Source organism: Malaya genurostris, chromosome 2 (assembly GCF_030247185.1).
Source record: "Malaya genurostris strain Urasoe2022 chromosome 2, Malgen_1.1, whole genome shotgun sequence".
In the NCBI taxonomy this organism is placed as follows: Eukaryota; Metazoa; Arthropoda; class Insecta; order Diptera; family Culicidae; genus Malaya; species Malaya genurostris.
Window position 1 is genome coordinate 75,345,144 of NC_080571.1, and position 19,079 is coordinate 75,364,222.

Here is a 19,079-nt window from a genome sequence, read left to right on the forward strand (position 1 = left end):
CAAAATAACTATAAAATTAGTTAAAATTTAGAATTTACTGTGCTGAAAAAAACTCTTATTTTTAGAGAATGTGTATAGTTGGCGAATATTCTGGACACAAACCAGCAATATTTCGATCCAACACGAAATTCTCATTGACAACTAATTTCGTTATTAAAATCAGAAACTTTGATTCTATTTATCTATCACCGTCATTACTGAAGGACAGTAGTGTCAAAGCAAAACAATCCATTAAAAAGCTAAAAGGGACAGTCTTGTTGAAACTGCTCGCAAATTGTTTAGATGTTTTTCGCATGTGTTACGATATATCCCTATATAAATTTCTAAACCGATATGTAAAAATGACGTAAACTGTTAGTGGAAAGTGTATTTATTCAGAATTTGTGCGCAGTTGAAGCGATTGTGGGTAATAATGTTTTTACGGGAAACAGTGAAGTGAGTTTCGAATGTTGCACTCTAATTGTATACGTCAAATGATGTTTTTTTGTATCTTCTCATTCTGGGCTACGCCGTCCGGTGTACTACTTGTATTCGGTTTTTGTTTTCCGAGTGTTCAAAGTTTTCAGTGAGAGAGTCGATTTCGCGAAGTCGAATGAAGAAAACAGCGATTTAGAAGTAAAATTTTTCAAAAAGAAGTTTATGTTTCGCTTATGTCTTTTTCTCCAATACAACATCGTATTTATACCTGCAAATATAGAAAAGATAACCGCGACTAAAATTTTTTTCGGTAGTAGTGTGCCATCTAGTGGCTAGTAGTCATTACGGTGTTAACGAGCGCCATATAGCTGCTAATTGCAAAAACCAATTCAACCATTTATGTTGGTTGAAAACAACGTTTTATTTCTCTAATTCAACTAAAAAATTAGTTGAATGGATACGAAGCGTGCCTTAGCTAAGAAATGACAGCACGATTAATTGGTGAATTCAACTAAAAAAAATAGCCATTTCAACAAATATTTTATTATTATTAAGAGAATCAGAATTAAAAAATCTAAATTAGCAAAAGTAAGATTTTTTTAGTTGTCTCAAAAAATAACTAACTAAAATCAAAAAATCAACTAATTTTTTCGCAAAAATGCTAATTTCGGTCTTTCCGTGTATGTGTTTTGAAATAGTAAAAAATGCTAAGGTGGCATAACATAGAGAATCTCTTTCTAACTTATAACCAACTTTTCAATTTACTCTTTTTAAACATCTTCTTGCAACCAAACAAACAAAGCGCAAAGCGAACCTCAAAAGCTTAACTTTCCGTCCCACATTACCTGCCGTTTCATGCTCAAATTGTCTGTCTGGAAGGTATAAAACCACGCGGGAGCTTTTACTCCATCGTATTCTTTCCGACGCACCGGTTGATTCAAAAAGGGGGCGTCACCACCATTCTTGAGCTCATACGAACACTTCGCTGTTTTGTAATTGTTTATTTAGTTCGTCAAAATGCCCGCGCAATTTCGCGTGTTTTGTTCATCGTTAGCGTTAATCGTATCTGATAAACAGTCATGTAATTGATGTCAATTGAACCGGGTGTCTGATTTCGGTGAAGCACCTCGTGTGGCAGTAGTTGCAGTCACGGTGACGGGAGAGAACAAGAGGATGTTCAGTTGTCCTAATAAGAGTGATCATTTTCGAACCCATGCGTAGAATTTAACTGTAACCTGTTCGGATCCGTTCAAACCGGGCGGCGTGTGAAATAATTGTGTTTAAAATCAGATGATTATTTGCACTTTAACGAGCCCACTGATGGTGTCGCATTTTGTTGTACGACGGTGTGTTGTTGATTGATAACAAAACGGGTGAACTTCAGTGGCAATGTCGGTGATTCATTTACGGTGCTTGATAACGTTAAAGTGACACAGTGTCATAGCTCATAACAAATAGCATTCGATAATTACTGTCAGGAAGTGAAGATAGTGAAAGCATATATAAGCAAAAACAGTAACGAATTTTTTGGTGTACCAAATCAAAATTAAAGAAACCATGCAAATTTTCACAGTATCATTTACTTTCATAAGTGTTTTTCTGATGGACGGAGTTCGAGCATGTCGTGAGTAGTTTTTTGTAATACTACAGTTATTGTAAGAAACTGTCAAACGCTATCTGGCGAGCAATGGGTGTGAAATTGCGCCCAAAAATGAATGTTGTTTGATTGTTTGACACAAACACAGTAGACTGATTTTCACTGTAGCACAGTGGTTCAAAACTGATTTCATGTCTGTAATTATTTTGGTGTCTGATTGTCAACTTTTATTTATTGGTATCTTTTGCAAAGTTGTAGAGAGTGTCAACACGGTTTTAAGTGAATAAACAAGAATGTTCAAGTATGAGTACAAGAACAGATAGAGATTGTTCTGCATAGCGTTAGATTTAGCAAAAACACGTAAAATTGTAGAGCACTCAAAAGTTCTATGACTAGTTTTGAGAAAGTTATGGATAGTTTCATATAAAGAATGGTTGTATTTAGTACTAAATGTTCTCAGAAGGTTATTATTAGAAATACTACCTTGATCAAAAAGTTCCAGGAATTCACTAAATTTCTGTTTGAGCTGTTAGTAGAATGTTGTCACTAATAGTACTGTTGTTGTACCGTTGAATTCCACTATGTTATATCACGTCATTACACTCTCACAAAGTCACTATTTTCACAGTCACTATTTTTCCGAAAGTGTATAAAACGTTATAATACAGATACGTATTTCGGAGTGCTATTTGCATCCTTCTTCAGTGTATCGGTTTTATAAGTTTATTGAAAGAAAGCTGCAATGAAGTTCCTTTTATACAAACGTAAGTAGGTAGAAACGTAAGTAGGTAAACCACAAAATGAAAGGTAAAAACAGGTAACAGAAAACTGGAAGAGTTAAGTGTTTTCTATGTTTGTTTTTATCTTGGATACGGGTAGTAACTGGAAAAGCCAAGAAGATCTATTCCCTTGGTCTCGGTTTAATAAAGAGATGGAGTTATTTTTGAAAATTTCTAAACTTTCTGCTGAATCTAATTTCCATGGATTGGAAATTTGTCTTAAGATTTTTATGTCATTAGTAGAGAGTTCATGATCTTCAAAAAAGGCATGTTCTGCTACTTTTGACTTGAAGTGATGTGGTAGTCTCTTTTCCAATTCTTTGGATGCTTTCGCTATTTCTGAGATATGTTCCTTGAAACGAATGTCCAGTGTTCTCTTTGTTTGTCCGATGTATATTTTATCGCAATGAGGACACGAGATTTTGTATACCCCAGACTTTTTCAAATTCTCTGTAGGATCTTTTGTAGAACCTAGTAGAGTTTTCAATTGGTAGTTCATACTGCTGAACACTAAATCTAAACCAAATTTTCTTAGTTTTGATTTTAGTGGGTGTGAAATGTTTTGATTGAAGTCCACTGATATTCTTTTAAAATTTTCAGAAGGGGGGGTCAAAGTTGTAAGTGATTGTTTTTTCAACAGTCTTAATTTTTTATCGAAGATGGTTTGAATTGTATGCTCTGGATATCCATTGAACTTTCCAATTTCGAAAACAAAGTTTTTCTCTTTTATCGCAGCATCTTTTCTAAGGGGCAAAGATAGCATTCTGTGAATCATATGGTGGAATGCTGCCATTTTGTGTTGATGGGGATGATTAGAAGTATTTGGTATGACACGGTCCGTATTGGTTGGCTTCCTATATATTTCGAAAGTTAAGGATTTTGCCTCCCGGACAATAAGAATGTCCAAGAAAGGTAAACTGTTGTCTTTCTCTTCCTCATAGGTGAATTTAATATTTTTATGTAAATTATTAATTATTTCTAAAAAGTTCGATAAATCGTTGCGTTTGATGATGCAAAATATATCATCTACGTATCTCCACCAGCGATTAGGTAATAATCCCTGCTTATTTAGAAGTTCTTCAAGGTTTGCCATGAATAATTCACATAAAAACGGGGAGAGTGGATTGCCCATTGGTGCCCCTTGTAATTGTTTATAAAATTCCCCTCTGAATTTGAAATAATTTACATCCATGCAAAGCCGAGTTAGAGTAAGATAAGACCGTACTTTGCATTTCCATAAACTACTACTATTTTGTTGAAGTAACCAATCTTCCAACAGATTGATTGAGTCCTTCACTGGGACACTTGGGAATAAGGCGGTTACATCGAAAGATACCATCATTTCGTCGTCTTTGATATCGCCTGAATTCTGAAGTTGAGTAACGAATGTCTGTGTGTTAGGAACTGATTTACTGAAGAATTTTTTTGGCATAGATTGGAATTCTTTTACTAGCCATTTGGATAGGGGCCCCAACTCAAAAAATATCCTTTACAACTTTGACCCCCCCTTCTGAAAATTTTAAAAGAATATCAGTGGACTTCAATCAAAACATTTCACACCCACTAAAATCAAAACTAAGAAAATTTGGTTTAGATTTAGTGTTCAGCAGTATGAACTACCAATTGAAAACTCTACTAGGTTCTACAAAAGATCCTACAGAGAATTTGAAAAAGTCTGGGGTATACAAAATCTCGTGTCCTCATTGCGATAAAATATACATCGGACAAACAAAGAGAACACTGGACATTCGTTTCAAGGAACATATCTCAGAAATAGCGAAAGCATCCAAAGAATTGGAAAAGAGACTACCACATCACTTCAAGTCAAAAGTAGCAGAACATGCCTTTTTTGAAGATCATGAACTCTCTATTAATGACATAAAAATCTTAAGACAAATTTCCAATCCATGGAAATTAGATTCAGCAGAAAGTTTAGAAATTTTCAAAAATAACTCCATCTCTTTATTAAACCGAGACCAAGGGAATAGATCTTCTTGGCTTTTCCAGTTACTACCCGTATCCAAGATAAAAACAAACATAGAAAACACTTAACTCTTCCAGTTTTCTGTTACCTGTTTTTACCTTTCATTTTGTGGTTTACCTACTTACGTTTCTACCTACTTACGTTTGTATAAAAGGAACTTCATTGCAGCTTTCTTTCAATAAACTTATAAAACCGATACACTGAAGAAGGATGCAAATAGCACTCCGAAATACGTATCTGTATTATAACGTTTTATACACTTTCGGAAAAATAGTGACTGTGAAAATAGTGACTTTGTGAGAGTGTAATGACGTGATATAACATAGTGGAATTCAACGGTACAACAACAGTACTATTAGTTCCAGGAATTTATTCTGATATTAAAATACAACAATATTCATCAAAATCGATATTTTCCCCTTCAAAGTACTCCCCACCGACTGCAGCACACTTATGCCAGCGTTTGATCTAATCCTAGAAACATTTTTTATATTCAGTTTTCGGTATGGCCATCAGAGTCATCTCATCTCGGGTACTGAAACGCGTTTCACGGAGTGGTTTCTTGAGTCGACCGAATAGGAAAAAGTCGTAGAGAACGAAATCAGATGAATTCGGTGGTTGCTGAATGGTATTCGTTTCGTTTTTATTCAAATGTTCACGAATAACGCAAACGTCTCATAACTCCTCTGCCATTTATCTAATAGTCGATTTGCGGTCTACGGCCATTCTCTCTTTGATTTTGTTGATGCTTTCGTCGGTTCTCGATGTCGATGGCCTAGCGCTTGTCTCATCATCATTCACAGACTCACGGCTACTTCTGAAACGTTCGTGCCACTAATTAACGACTGTTTTCTGAAGAGTAACGTTACCGAAACACTCTTCTAACTTTGGTAATGTCGTCGCACCATTAAAACCGTTTTTAACGTAAAAATTAATGCAATCTCGTTGTTACAAATTCAATTTCATTTTGAAAATTCTACAACATCGAGGACACGCATAATCGCAGATGTACTGAATACAGCGTAACTTTTACAAATATCCAGGTATCAAGCTGAAAATTTGATAGAATATCAATGTCAGATGTGGTAACCTAAAAGCAAAATAAAACATCTAATCGGGTGACTGAGAGCGCCACACGGTTGTGATTCCGGAAACTTTTTGATCAATGTAGTACTTTCAATTATGGTATGGTATCTAAAGATTCCACGAGCGGATTTAATATGCGAATCTATAATTCCCGGGACTAACTAAGACAAACAGATTTTGTTGGCAAAACTCAATTTCATACATCAGCTTAGTCTCCTTCAAGAGCAACACAATCAGTCCCGCATGTCTCCAACATTTCAATACCATTCTTATGTAAGGATTTATCTTTTGCGTCGAAATAAGCGTTTGTTTCTCCGACGACTTCCTTGTCGTAGTAGAATCCCCTTCCTTGGAGCATTGTTTTAGGCCTGAAAACAAAGCTCAGTTCCAATGCGCAGTGGATCAAAGTCCAATTTTACGCTCCTAATTGATAACACGTTAAAACGTGGTTTTCGAGATCAGAGCTTAAAATTGTCAGGCATTCTCAATGAAAGAATCCAATCCAACAGCCTCATTTTCAATATTTTACTGTCTCATTCGTAAATGACCGACACCAAAACAAACGAAGAGAGACGAAGCATTTTCGTTTCTCATTCAAAAAATGAGAGAGAATAATTGCCAACGTCACTCTTTCCTCTATGAAAGGACGAAACCTGCAACGTCTTCAGCGAGCATCAGCAGAATTTCAATTCTCATTCTTTCATCGATGTATCGAAAATCTGTGACGCTTGGCTATAAAAAGTGACTAAAATATGACAAATCGAAGTAATTACATCCCAGAACTTCTTTGGAAACCAAAACTACTACAAATTCGAGCACCAACAGGTAGAAGTTTTTGTGAAACCTTTTTCTGTCATTTTCAATTCTCACAGCTGGGTTGAATATCGACACTACATACTATGAGATTTTTACTGAAAACTGCAAATGACTGAAAGAAAACACAATTTTGAAACTACTAGAGCGAGATATCATTGACAGGACATGGATTTCGTTCTCATAGTTTGCAAGCGAAACTGAGAGTGACAGTAATTTCTCGTCATTTTCGTCTATTTTGAGTCAATAAAAATGACTTCTATTAGCTCTGTTCAAGATACATTATCTTTCTGAGCTATTTGATGATAAACAAGTTATAATTATAACTACGTGAAAAAAAAACTAAAAATGTCTCTCTTTCATTAAACTAAAATCATAGGGACCTAGTATATTCGAGTAAGTTGTGTAGTTTTTTATAATGACCATTTTTGTACAACAAAGCTATATGAGCATTTCGAGGCCTACATTTGTGTATTTGACTACGGAGTCTAGTAATAGATCCAGGTTTCGTCCATTGTCACATATCGACTGGGAATTGACAAGACTTTGTCCTTTATGGTCCATCGTGAGCAAACGCTGGATGCCGCGATCTTTACGTTTTATTCGGCACATCAGCAAAGCCATGACACTTCGGTGCCAATTAAAAAAGTGTTTTGCAAATAACGTTAACTTTACGTCTGCTTAGCGGTTCAAATTGAACTGTTTAAGTTTCAAATTGAACTGCTCTGTAGTGACAAGGTTCAGTGATTTATGTGACAGCGGACAAATTCTAAAAATGTGGGTCAATAAGGTTATAGCCGCAGCATTTTGGGATGCTCAAAAACGGTAAGACTATCAATGGTAACCGTTTCATTAAACAATTGATGCGTTTGGACAACGAAATCGGTGAGAAACGACTCTTTCGCCAAGACAATGCGCCGTATCACAATTCGCTGGCAAATTTCTGCCGTGACCATCATATTCACCGGATATGGCGCCTAGCGACTGTTCGCAGGTCTCGAAAAATGTTTCAACGTGGATGTCATTGATGAAAGAAATGCTTATTTTGTAACAAAAGAATAATCGTTCTGCCAGAAAGGTATTAAAATGTTGGAGAAGCGCTGGACTGATTATGTGGCTCTTGAAGAAGATAATGTTGATGTATTAAGTTAAACTTTGCCAGAAAATGTTAGTTCCGGGACTTGTTTATCCCCATTGTACATCCTACCATAGAATCTCTGGATACTATTGGATACAAACCAATTATTTGGGGTTATGACAAAAATTAAAAGTACTTCTGAATTATTTTTAACCTTCTGAGATAATTTAGTAGCAAATACGATCATTTTCAATATAAAACCAGGGTTTTTGTGTGGGGACACGCACCGTGACTCATTTGGGCATTTTTAAGCTGGTCATACTTATCAAAAATCAGTTAATGAGTTTGGTCACCATACCAACAAATCGGAATAATGAGGGGCTGGGGTTCACTAGGAGATTGATAGTACCTATTAACTCTCTCCGGACAGTACCAGCCTAGATGCCGTGTGGAATCCGGCGGAAAAAATTAATTCAAGAATAGATCCACTGTGTTCCTGCTTCCATGTCGTAAAAAGTGACAATTGCAGGAGTTTTTTTTCCTTTCAGTTATCTGATATTTTCAATTCAACCTATCAATTTCCGTCTAGCTTCGGAGAAAAATTTTACTTGGAATGTTTTCTTCTTCCAAGTTATTGATTGTCTTTCAGGATTATAAATTGAATGATAAAAATCAACTATTGCGCAAATCCGTTGATATTACAAAGTTAATAACAGAGATAACATATATCGGTATATTGAATACATAGAAAAAAACCTGTTTTAATCCACCTAGTGGTGTAATGTTGCCTTTCTCATATCAATCATACTATCATATATAGTACTGTGGTATTCTTCAAAATAATTTTCTTCGATTCTTGAAAGAATAACCGAAATCGGTTTGTTTGACCGTCTACTGATAAAAATTATCAATTGGAGAAGATTTGAGGTCGATTTAGAATTTTTTTACGATTTTTCGTTCTTTTTCAGTGATGATATAAAGTTTTTAACACACTTTACCCTATATTTCCGGATCCGAAGGTCGGATCCGGATGAAACTCAGGAATTACGTATGGGACCGCAGGATCTTTCATTTGAACCTAAGTTTGTTTTGTGAAAATCGGTCGCGCCATCTATGAGAAAACATATTTTCAAATTTTTGGACATTTTACCCCATAACGCCGGAACTGGAAGTGAGATCTAAATGAAATTCAGGAATTTTGTATGGGACTACAAGACCTTTCATTTGAATCTAAGTTTTTAAAAATCGGTTCAGCCATCTCCGAAAAAAGAAACACACATATACACACTCAGGCATTTTGCGTACTCGACGAACTGAGTCGAATGGTATATGACAGTCGGCCCTCCGAAGAAAGGCAAAAAACACTTGATATTAATATTTCAAACAAAAAATAATATTTTTCTCGGTAGCCGGCAGCCCAGATCAACCAATATAACCAATTAATAATTTTAATAAATAATTGAAATAATAAAGCGGAAATAATACAGAATCAAGACGCGCGTGAAATCTGTTGACCATTATTTGGTGATTTAAAATGACTTTATAACAACTGTTTAGAATATGTCAATGCAATGAATCAACTATTTTGTCTAAATCCTATTCACTCGTTTATTTTGTATCACGTAATTTCATTTAGAAAAAATAGGGAAGTTTTTATTCTTTACGCGATATATATTGCAAATTTTTCTTCAGTTTCCTCGAATAAGAGCTGTGAATCAAGACTTCCCGGGACTTCAATATAGGATATTGTTGAAACGTTCACTCGGGAAGTCAGTGAGTTTAGTGGTGCATCCGAGCATCTTGAAACCGGAACATACCGAGACGCGCGCGAATACTACCAATATCTAATCTAGAAATTCCCTGTACAATTTCAGCTAATCCCGTTCAGTAACGGAGTAGCAACCAGGGGTGGTCGCTCAAGCTTAAGCTCAGACCAACAAATCGGAATAATGTTGATACCAATCTGGATGATGAAGTCCCTGTTTTTTTTGTCATCAACCATAAGAAAGTTGCGAATTTTTAACATCCATCATTCTAAAACTTACAAGACCTGAATTTCGAAAGAGTTTCAAGATCAGATGTGAAAATTTCGTTACTTTTTCAAATCGTCGCTTATTAGACTGTTTGAAAATTTCTAATACTTAGCACCTTGTGATTCCGGAACCGGAAGTCGGATCCGGATGAAATTCAGGAATTACGCATGGAACCAAAAGACTATTTGCTTCTAGTAAAAAGAAAACTTTTTTATCTGTCTCCCGGCGTGTACTGGAACATGGTCTATTATTCCCACGAAACCATAACAATGCTCTCTACAACTTTGCAGAAGATAGCAAAGACGATAAAGCCGCTAAATAATTACAGAAATGAAATTTTAAGTTTTGGACCACTGTGCAACAGCTCGAACAACCCTATGGGGCAGATCCTTGAAGCGTTTTTTTCATAATTTCATAGATTATTCCGTTCGATTTTAACCTTCTAGTCGTTCGTCGCTTTCTGACCCTGTTTGCGGGTTTAGGAATCGAATCCAGGGGATCGTCTTACTCGTATGATCAGGTGATTTCGACTATACGAATGCTTTATGAAACCACACACTTAAAAGAAAACCTGTGATTTTACATCTTATTAGATGCACATAAATGGAGCGTCGCAGTTCACGCAAATTTACGTGGAAGAACATTTAGTATTGTGTCTAAAACTCCATGACATGAAATTCATTGAAATAAAAAGAAGAACACTGATAGAAACCGCCGCGACTTGAACCGAGAATCATTGGATCGTAAGTACATCTGTTAATCGACTGAGCCACAGAAGCATGCATCTGCTTGGCTGATAAAAGGTGCATTTCAATTCATACAGTCGCACCTGCTAACAGAACGCAAGTTACAGTCGAAACCAGTAAAATTCAAGCTCATTAGGTGATTACAAATAAAATTTTCCGTCATTTGGCAAATTAGGTCTTTTTGAATTACATTGTATGAGGTATTAAGTCACCTGTAAAATTCTAAGTTTTTTGGAGTGCATGTATTAAAGTATGTAAGTTAAAACATAGAAAAAAAATATTTTTCAAATTCACCAACACATAATCTTTAGCAAGTTCCTTGATGCTACGTATCTGCGAAATACTAGACCACCCCACCAGCGATAAAAATCGCCCGAGCACCTCTAATGATAAACATGCAATCATATAGCATATGAAGCAAAACAAAACTGCCGTTGCGGGGATTTTTATTTCAGACATGAAAAGCTGCGCGATGACTTGATATAGGTGGGTTGTGACCGGTATTGGGATGACACACAATCAGTACTATATAGGTACTTCAACAGATGGCATTGCCGGCAGTGGTGTTCCGAGTTGGTAGTACTTCCAGGAAGTTTAGAGAGCAAGTTTGTATGTCGGCTTCCCAAAGCATAGAAACGGAGGTCGCCGACAGTTGGCTGAGTAGTGCTTTTCAAAATCTGATAAGATTTGTTAGCGCGTGTTTATTGTTGACTACGATGAACAACGGTTCTGTAAAGAAATCGGCGAATGATGCACTTGAGATGCAAGGTATGTTTGGTAGTCTTTCTGGAGGTATCGATTTGAAGATACCTGGTCACGGTTACTCATTGAGAAAGTGAACGGTCATTTTGATATCAATCATGATAGTGCAAATTCAAATTAACAGAATATTGGTCCAACGTATTGATTTTGTTATTAGTGTTAGTTTATCTCGAAGTGGAATGAAACAGCTAGTGGCAGTTCTAGTGTGATGAGTAAAACGAGTGTCAACCTAATTTAGGATGAAATCGGGCTATTTTTTCTTGAAAGATTGTGAAAAACATTTTCCAACTCGCAATTTTACGCGAAGCTGTTCGAAATAAAACTTTCGCTCATGACAACAATAAACATCGTTCGCACTTATACACGCAGAGAAAAAAAAGTCGAACAGGCGAAACTTGACAACAGAAAATCTGGCTCGATACTGTAAATATTTTTTCTTGTATATTGGTTATTTCCTAATGGGTTAGTTAGGTTCAAAAAAATGTTGGATTCTGACTGCTCCACTAACTGTTTTATTATTTTAAACATGCCTAATTTTCCAGCGTGTAGCAGACGAAAATGTAGCAATATGGCAGCGCGATATGCATTATTATCGGCATTATTCTGATTACGATTATAATTTAACATTTAACGCGATAAATTAAAACGTCGTTTTGGTTTAAAAATTGAGTAATAAACGATATAAAGCTTATATTTTCGTCAGCCGTATTGATATGAAATTAACAGAGACACAACAGTGACCACGCTCTTATGTAACAGACTGTAAGCTTGTGAAAATCGGTTAAGCCAACTCTGAAAAAAAGAGTGAGTTCCATTTTGAGGTTTTGACCACTATTTCTGGTATTTCCGGAACCGGGAACTGGGAACCATAATAGCCCAAGTCGGTTCGAAATAGTAATTAACTAACATAACCTACAAATTAGCAATTTTAAAGTCACTTTACCCTACAATTCCGGAACTGGAAGTCAGATCCGAATAAATTTCAATAGCAACCTATGGAACTATAACACTTTTCATAAGTTTGTGTAAATCGGTCAAGCTATCTCTGAGAAAAATGAGTGACATTATTTAACACACACAGACATTGTTCAGCTCGACGAGCTTGATCGAATGTTAAATTGTTCTTATTCAAGATTACAATTTATGTAATTACTACTATTTATGAAAACATGAGCTAAATGAGAAAGGCATCATCATACCACTAAGTGAATTAAAACAGGTTTTCCTATCGTATGATCGAGCTCTGAAAACGTGGTTCCGAGAAAACGCATGGCTAAGCGAGAGTAGATACATAGACTATATCTTCAAAATTATTCCAAGTTCGACTTTGAAACTTTATGCTTTGAAATAACCCATTAGATTCTATAAAGAAATTGATTTTTTTTTTATCGTTTGACTCAGTACCCTAAACTCCTTAAACCTTGTCGACTGGGTACTACTGAGTTAAAAAAAAATCAACACAATTTCTTATACCACTTTTCTTTTGTTCTCTAGTTCCGTATGTGACCCGTGACTTTTGGGATGCTCGACCTTCGAAACTCGTGGAAAAATTCACCGGTCCTATTCCTTATGTAATCATCCACCATTCCTACCAGCCTGCGGCTTGCTACGATGAGAAGGAGTGCACGAAAGCTATGCAGCTAATGCAACGTGTGCACCAAGAAGATCGGGGATGGAATGATATCGGTTACAGTTTCGCTGTGGGAGGCGATGGACGAATTTATCAAGGACGAGGATTCAACGTAGTGGGAGCGCATGCACCCCGGTACAATGATCGAAGTGTGGGAATCTGTATGATCGGTGATTGGCGATGTAAGTGTTCTCAGTAGCGAAAAGGATATATTTCGTTGGTGATGTTAAGATGATTGTTTTTTTTTTAATTTTTCCAGTCGATTTACCATCGAAGAAAATGATCAACGCTGCACAAAGTTTAATTGAGTATGGCGTTCGCAATAACATCATTGCATCAAACTATACACTAATTGGTCATAGGCAAACTCGACCGACCGAGTGTCCCGGCGATAGACTGTATCAGGAAATACAAGAATGGCCGCATTACTCGCCTATACTGGACGTAGTGGATCCTAACAGTATTCCTACGTAGACTGAAATTCCATCACAATCAATATAAATGGACTCTAATTAGAAATATTCACACTAAAAATAAAAACTATTTTTGCTACTATAAAATATGATAAATAATGTAATGAGAATAGAAAAAAAGTACTACGTACTACATAATTTTGAAAATGTCTGATTTACATCTGAAATAAAAAACAGTAAGTTATGCATAAGTTAAACTTGGAACCTTCATTTTTATACATCATCAAAATTTTAACAGCAACAGTTGCCTGATGACGCACAGTGGTCCAAAGCTGGAAAAAGACGGTCAAAAGTATGTACTGACATTCTCTGATTTTTAAGAGCTAACGTGTCTTCGAAGAAGTTTTACAAGATTATATTACGCTTTTTTGAAAGTGACACCTTAATTTTTGTTAAGGAGGTAGTACCAATTTCGAATAAAAATAATTTTTTTTCACAAAAAAAAGTTGTTTTCTATCTCATTTTGAAGAAAAAAACATTTGAAGTATTTTGCTGAAGATATAAATAATGTAAAAACAATTATTTTTGAGATATATTTTAAAAACAGTTTTTTTTAAATTTATCTGCGCAGAATCTCCCTCTATTACCTAAGTATCTACTACAAAGTGCGCGTAAACACGCAAATACAAGCAAGCTCATGCTTCCACGCGCAACTTAAGCAACATGTAGTAATTTTTGTTTTGTTTACATTTTGACAATAAACAATATTAGAAAAAGTCTAAGTGGAACTCGATGTAATTTTTTAGGCCTTTTCAAAGTTAGTTTTAAATATTGAAAATCCGAAAAATTATCAAAAGTTCAATACATATTAAAAAAATGGTAAAATGTTTCCCAAACAAAATATGAAAAAGTATTGTAAAAGTACGAACCTTTTACGAAGAGATTTCATTTTTAAACGTGTAAATAAATTGAGTTATTGCACAGGAACACGTTTTTTAAGACGATATGTTGATCGTGCGACGCTCACTTAGAGATGTGCGAAACAGCTCATACCGGTGAGCAGCTCCGAACCGATCAGCTCACTAAAGGGAATCGATTCAATGTATCATTTGATACATTGAAGATTGAACTGAGGGTTTGTTTTGAGCGCCGTTTTTCTTACTCCGTTTTTCTTTCATATGCATGATCGAAATCATTGATGTACAAAGAACAATGCTATGCGAGCTAACTTGTCTGCGAATTATTATTACCAGTAGGGATACCAGGTCATTTTTTCAAAAATCTTTGATCAAGCTAAAAACCTGTCTGTGCAAAATCTGTCTGTGCACGTTTCCCTGTTTCCATAATAGCTGATCGGAATAATTTTGGTAAGCAAAAACAAAGGTCTCACTATTTTCTACCGTTCTGTAATTTTTTATGCTAAACTGTGATCAATTTTAAAAATCTGTGATCGAATTTGTGTAAATCTGAGACCATTTTCAGAAATCTGTGAAAATCTGTGCCATTTTTTAAATCTGTGCAAAAGGTTGAAAATCTGTGAAACACAGATTAATCTCTGAACCTGGCATCCCTGTTTACCAGTGCGATGAAGTGGTGAGCTGCGGTTTTTTTAAAAAGAGCTGTGAGCTATCAGCTCACTTTAAAGATTCGATTCACTGGAATAGCTCAGGAGCGAATTACACATCTCTAAGCTCACTGCAAAAGTGAGTTACATTAAAGGGGTTTGGGTGGACAGTTTATCCAAAGTGACAGTCCAACATAATCGTAAAAATGTATTTACATATTTACGGAACATCCGCTCGAGTCGCGGTCATTACTCAGGTAAAACGATTTCACAAGATTAGTGTGAAAAATATTCCTTTGTTATACTGTTAATGGCGTTGCAAGACTTATCCCATCACTATCATTACTGAAATTTTAGTCCGAGCATATTACAAAATTAAAAATATATGTGTCAGTCGGTGTTGAACAGTCGTTCGCACCGCACGCGTATAGCTCTTGGCTCCTGGAATTTTTTTCTGGCTACCTAGAGTTTCATTGATTCAAGGCCTTTTTCAAGGCTACCTGAATCACTAACTAAGTGACTAAGTGATACAAAGAGTGATATTAGAGTGACTAAGTGATACAAAGAGTGATATTAGAGTGACTAAGAAATTAATCAGCCTTTTTTAAGGCTAGCTAGGAGTCTAATCGAAGACTAATTTAGCCTAGTTAATTTAATTTAAAATTTCATTAATTTCAAAAATGCCTGCGTCCAACCGGAAAGGCAACAAGCCTAAGGCTAAAAATAATTCAATACGGAATAAATCACAATCCGTTATTCAACATTTTTCTAATAACATTCACGATCTTATAGAATCTGAATGTAAAAATAAAAGACAACGGACGGATTTCCCTTCCGTTGATCCTATGCCGTCTAACAATATTTACGAGATTCTTCCTGAATCCGATTGTAGCGACATAGAAGAAAATTCTTCAAAAATTCCCAAAATGGACGCTTGTCGTTCTGGGAAGAAACATCAATCTATGCCACCAGTGACGGTGATGATTTCCGACTTCAAGGCATTCCGTACTGAGCTTTCTACTTTTCTCCCGGAAGTAAAAGTCTCATTTCAAATCGGACGAAGAGGAGAATGTCGAGTCTTGGTGGATGGATTGGAAGATTACGAACGTCTTATTCGATATTTGTCCGAAAAACTTCATAAATTTTATTCATATGATATAAAATCAGACAGACCCTTCAAGGCTGTCTTGAAAGGATTATCAAATGATCAAAGTATTGATGAAATTAAAAATGAACTAAAAGAATTGCTTGGTTTTGCCCCTTCCCAAGTAATACTTATGAAAAAAAGAGCGAATGGTACTTCTAAACCACGCTCTGGAATTTCCCATGAACTTTACCTAATACACTTCAATCGAAGTGATGTAAACAATTTGAAAACTTTAGAAAAAGTACGTTTCATTTCCCACATTAAAATTCATTGGGAACATTATAAACGGCATAATCGTATTGCTAACTTAACGCAATGTCGTCGTTGCCAAGGCTTCGGTCATGGAACCAAAAATTGTCATATGGATATACGGTGTTTGAATTGTGGTAAATCGCATTCGAAAGACGTTTGTCCAATGAATGAAACCACTGATAAATTTTCATGTTCAAATTGCGATGGAAATCATAAATCCAATTATTTGAAATGTCCTGTCAGGGAAAAAATATTAAACGCTCGTTCGCTTAGACAACAAGTCAAATCAACGACCTTAAATTTACAGAATATACCTGAAAATTCTTCTAAGGCACCTGCCAATTCGTCTTCTAACGAAAACAATTTATTGACAGGTAGATCGACCTCGTCATCATCTTCTTCTAATGTCAGTTATGCTGGTATATTAGGTAGAAATCTATCTCCTATTTCTTTTAATGTAAATAATCAAAACACAGGACCGCCTTGCAGTTCTTCTTCTAACGAAAACAATTTATTAATAGGTAGACCGGCCAAATCATCTTCTTCTAATGGCAGTCTACCTACAAATATTCCTTCAATGCCATTCGCTTCTTTAAATGAAGTCGATTTAGGCGATATAACTGAAAATAAAATGATCTACCTACAAGATCAACTTTTTCAAATGATCATTCAAATGAATTCGACTTCATCACTTTTTGAAGCATTTCAAATCGGATGGAAATTTGCAAATAAAATTATAATGAATTTAAAATTTACCAGTGATGTTAAATAATTATTTGAATATTTTAAATTGGAATGCTCGATCTTTGAAATCGAGTGAAGATGAATTTTATAATTTTCTCAAAGTTCACAAAATTCATATTGCCATTGTGACAGAAACTTTTCTTAAACCAAATGTAAAATTGAAAAGTAATCCACATTATGTGGTTCATCGATTTGACAGGTTTACTGGAATTGGTGGTGGAGTTGCCATTTTTGTCCAACGGCAAATTAAACATCGAATTTTACCTTCTTTCAATACTAAAGTTATTGAAAGCTTGGGAATCGAAGTTGAAACCATTCATGGAATTTATTTCATCGCTGGAGCATATTTGCCATTCCAATGCACCGGCGAACAATTAAATTTCTTTAAAGGCGATTTGCAAAAACTTACAAGATATCGATCGAAATTTTTCGTAATAGGGGACTTAAATGCTAAGCATGTCCAGTGGAATTGTAGGCAAAATAACAGTAATGGTAAAATACTTCATAATCAACTCTCAGCTGGTTACTTTACAGTTCTTCATCCCAGTAATCCTACTTGTTTCTCTTCCGTGAAAAACCCGTCTACAATTGATCTGGTTCTAACAGATCAAAGTCACATTTGTAGTGAACCGATTACTCATGCTGATTTTGACTCAGATCATCTTCCTGTAACATTCAGACTTTCCAACGAAGCTATAATTAATCCAATTAGTTCTATTTTCAACTATCATAGAGCTAATTGGTTGGATTACAGATCTCACATTGAAAATCATGTGGATCATGAAACTATTTTAGAAAATTCTGCGGACATCGACACAGCAATTGATAATTTGAATCATTATATTATCGAAGCTAGAAATCTTTCAGTTCCCAAAGCTCAAACTAAATTAAATTCTCCTATCATCGATGACAATCTTCAACTGCTCATTCGGTTGAAGAATGTTCGTCGACGACAATATCAACGTTCTCGTGATCCTGCTATGAAAAACATAGTTAAGGATTTACAAAAAGAAATTAAACATAGATTTACTCTTTTGCGAAATGAAAATTTCGCTAAAGAAGTTGAACAAATTAAACCATATTCTAAACCTTTCTGGAAACTTTCTAAGGTTCTTAAGAAACCTCAGAAACCAATTCCTGCTCTCAAGGAAGGAAATCAAATACTTCTTACAAATGGTGAAAAAGCTCAAAAACTTGCTCAGCAGTTCGAGAGTGTCCACAATTTTAATTTAAACGTTGTGAGTCCTATTGAAAATGAAGTCTCACTGAAGTATGATCATATTTCAACCCAAGTGTTATCACAAGATGACATTATTGAGACGAATTTTGATGAAATTAAATCAATTATTAGGAAACTCAAAAACATGAAGGCTCCTGGTAATGATGGAATTTTTAATATTCTTATTAAAAATCTTCCCGATGTTGCCTTGAGGCTCCTGGTTAAAATTTTCAACAAGTGTTTTTCATTAGCTTACTTCCCAAAAAGATGGAAAAACGCTAAAGTAATTCCTATCCTAAAACCTGATAAAAACCCAGCAGAAACATCAAGTTATCGCCCAATTAGCTTACTTTCTTCTATCAGTAAACTTTTTGAAAAAATTATCTTGTTAAGAATGATGACTCATATAAATGAGAATTCAATTTTTTTACCAGAGCAGTTTGGATTTCGTCATGAACATTCAACTACTCATCAACTTGTCAGAGTAACGAACATGATAAAATCAAATAAATCTTCTGGGTTATCCACTGGAGTTGCTTTTCTAGACATAGAAAAAGCATTCGACAGTGTTTGGCACAAAGGTTTAATAGCAAAAATGTCTGATTTCCAGTTTCCTATTTATTTGATCAAAATGATTCAAAATTATTTAACTGATCGTACTCTTCAGGTTAGCTATCAGAATTGTAAATCTGAATTGCTACCCGTACGAGCCGGTGTTCCGCAGGGTTCGAGTGTAGCTCCAATCTTGTATAATATTTTCACTTCTGATCTTCCAAATCTACCCGTTGGTTGTCAGAAATCGCTATTCTGTGACG

General features: G+C 35.4%; 2 protein-coding genes across 5 annotated transcripts in view; one reads left to right on the plus strand and one right to left on the minus strand.

Moving 5' to 3' along the window:
* Positions 1-19,079, minus strand: part of LOC131427164 (trichoplein keratin filament-binding protein) — an 85,773-nt gene that overhangs the window by 20,017 nt on the left and 46,677 nt on the right. The window lies entirely within an intron of this gene.
* Positions 1,349-13,810, plus strand: LOC131427165 (peptidoglycan-recognition protein LB). Of its 3 annotated transcripts, XR_009229244.1 has the most exons (4): positions 11,062-11,301; positions 12,790-13,107; positions 13,185-13,574; positions 13,637-13,810. XR_009229244.1 is itself a non-coding variant. In XM_058590131.1 (3 exons), exons 1-3 carry the CDS (start codon positions 1,975-1,977, stop codon positions 13,397-13,399), a joined length of 600 nt encoding a protein of 199 aa, XP_058446114.1. In that variant the 5' UTR covers positions 1,349-1,974; the 3' UTR covers positions 13,400-13,810. The 3 variants fall into 3 exon arrangements, 2 of the variants coding, with proteins under 2 accessions (XP_058446114.1, XP_058446113.1); XM_058590131.1 differs by lacking the exon at positions 11,062-11,301 and adding an exon at positions 1,349-2,041 and having other exon boundaries at positions 13,185-13,810; XM_058590130.1 differs by having other exon boundaries at positions 13,185-13,810.

Coding starts and splice junctions, on each gene's coding strand:
- LOC131427165 (XM_058590130.1), top strand. CDS start 11,079: ATGGCATTGCCGGCAGTGGTGTTCCGAGTTGGTAGTACTTCCAGGAAG. Junction 11,302..12,789: donor TGATGCACTTGAGATGCAAG/GTATGTTTGGTA, acceptor TTTGTTCTCTAG/TTCCGTATGTGACCCGTGAC. Junction 13,108..13,184: donor TATGATCGGTGATTGGCGAT/GTAAGTGTTCTC, acceptor TAATTTTTCCAG/TCGATTTACCATCGAAGAAA.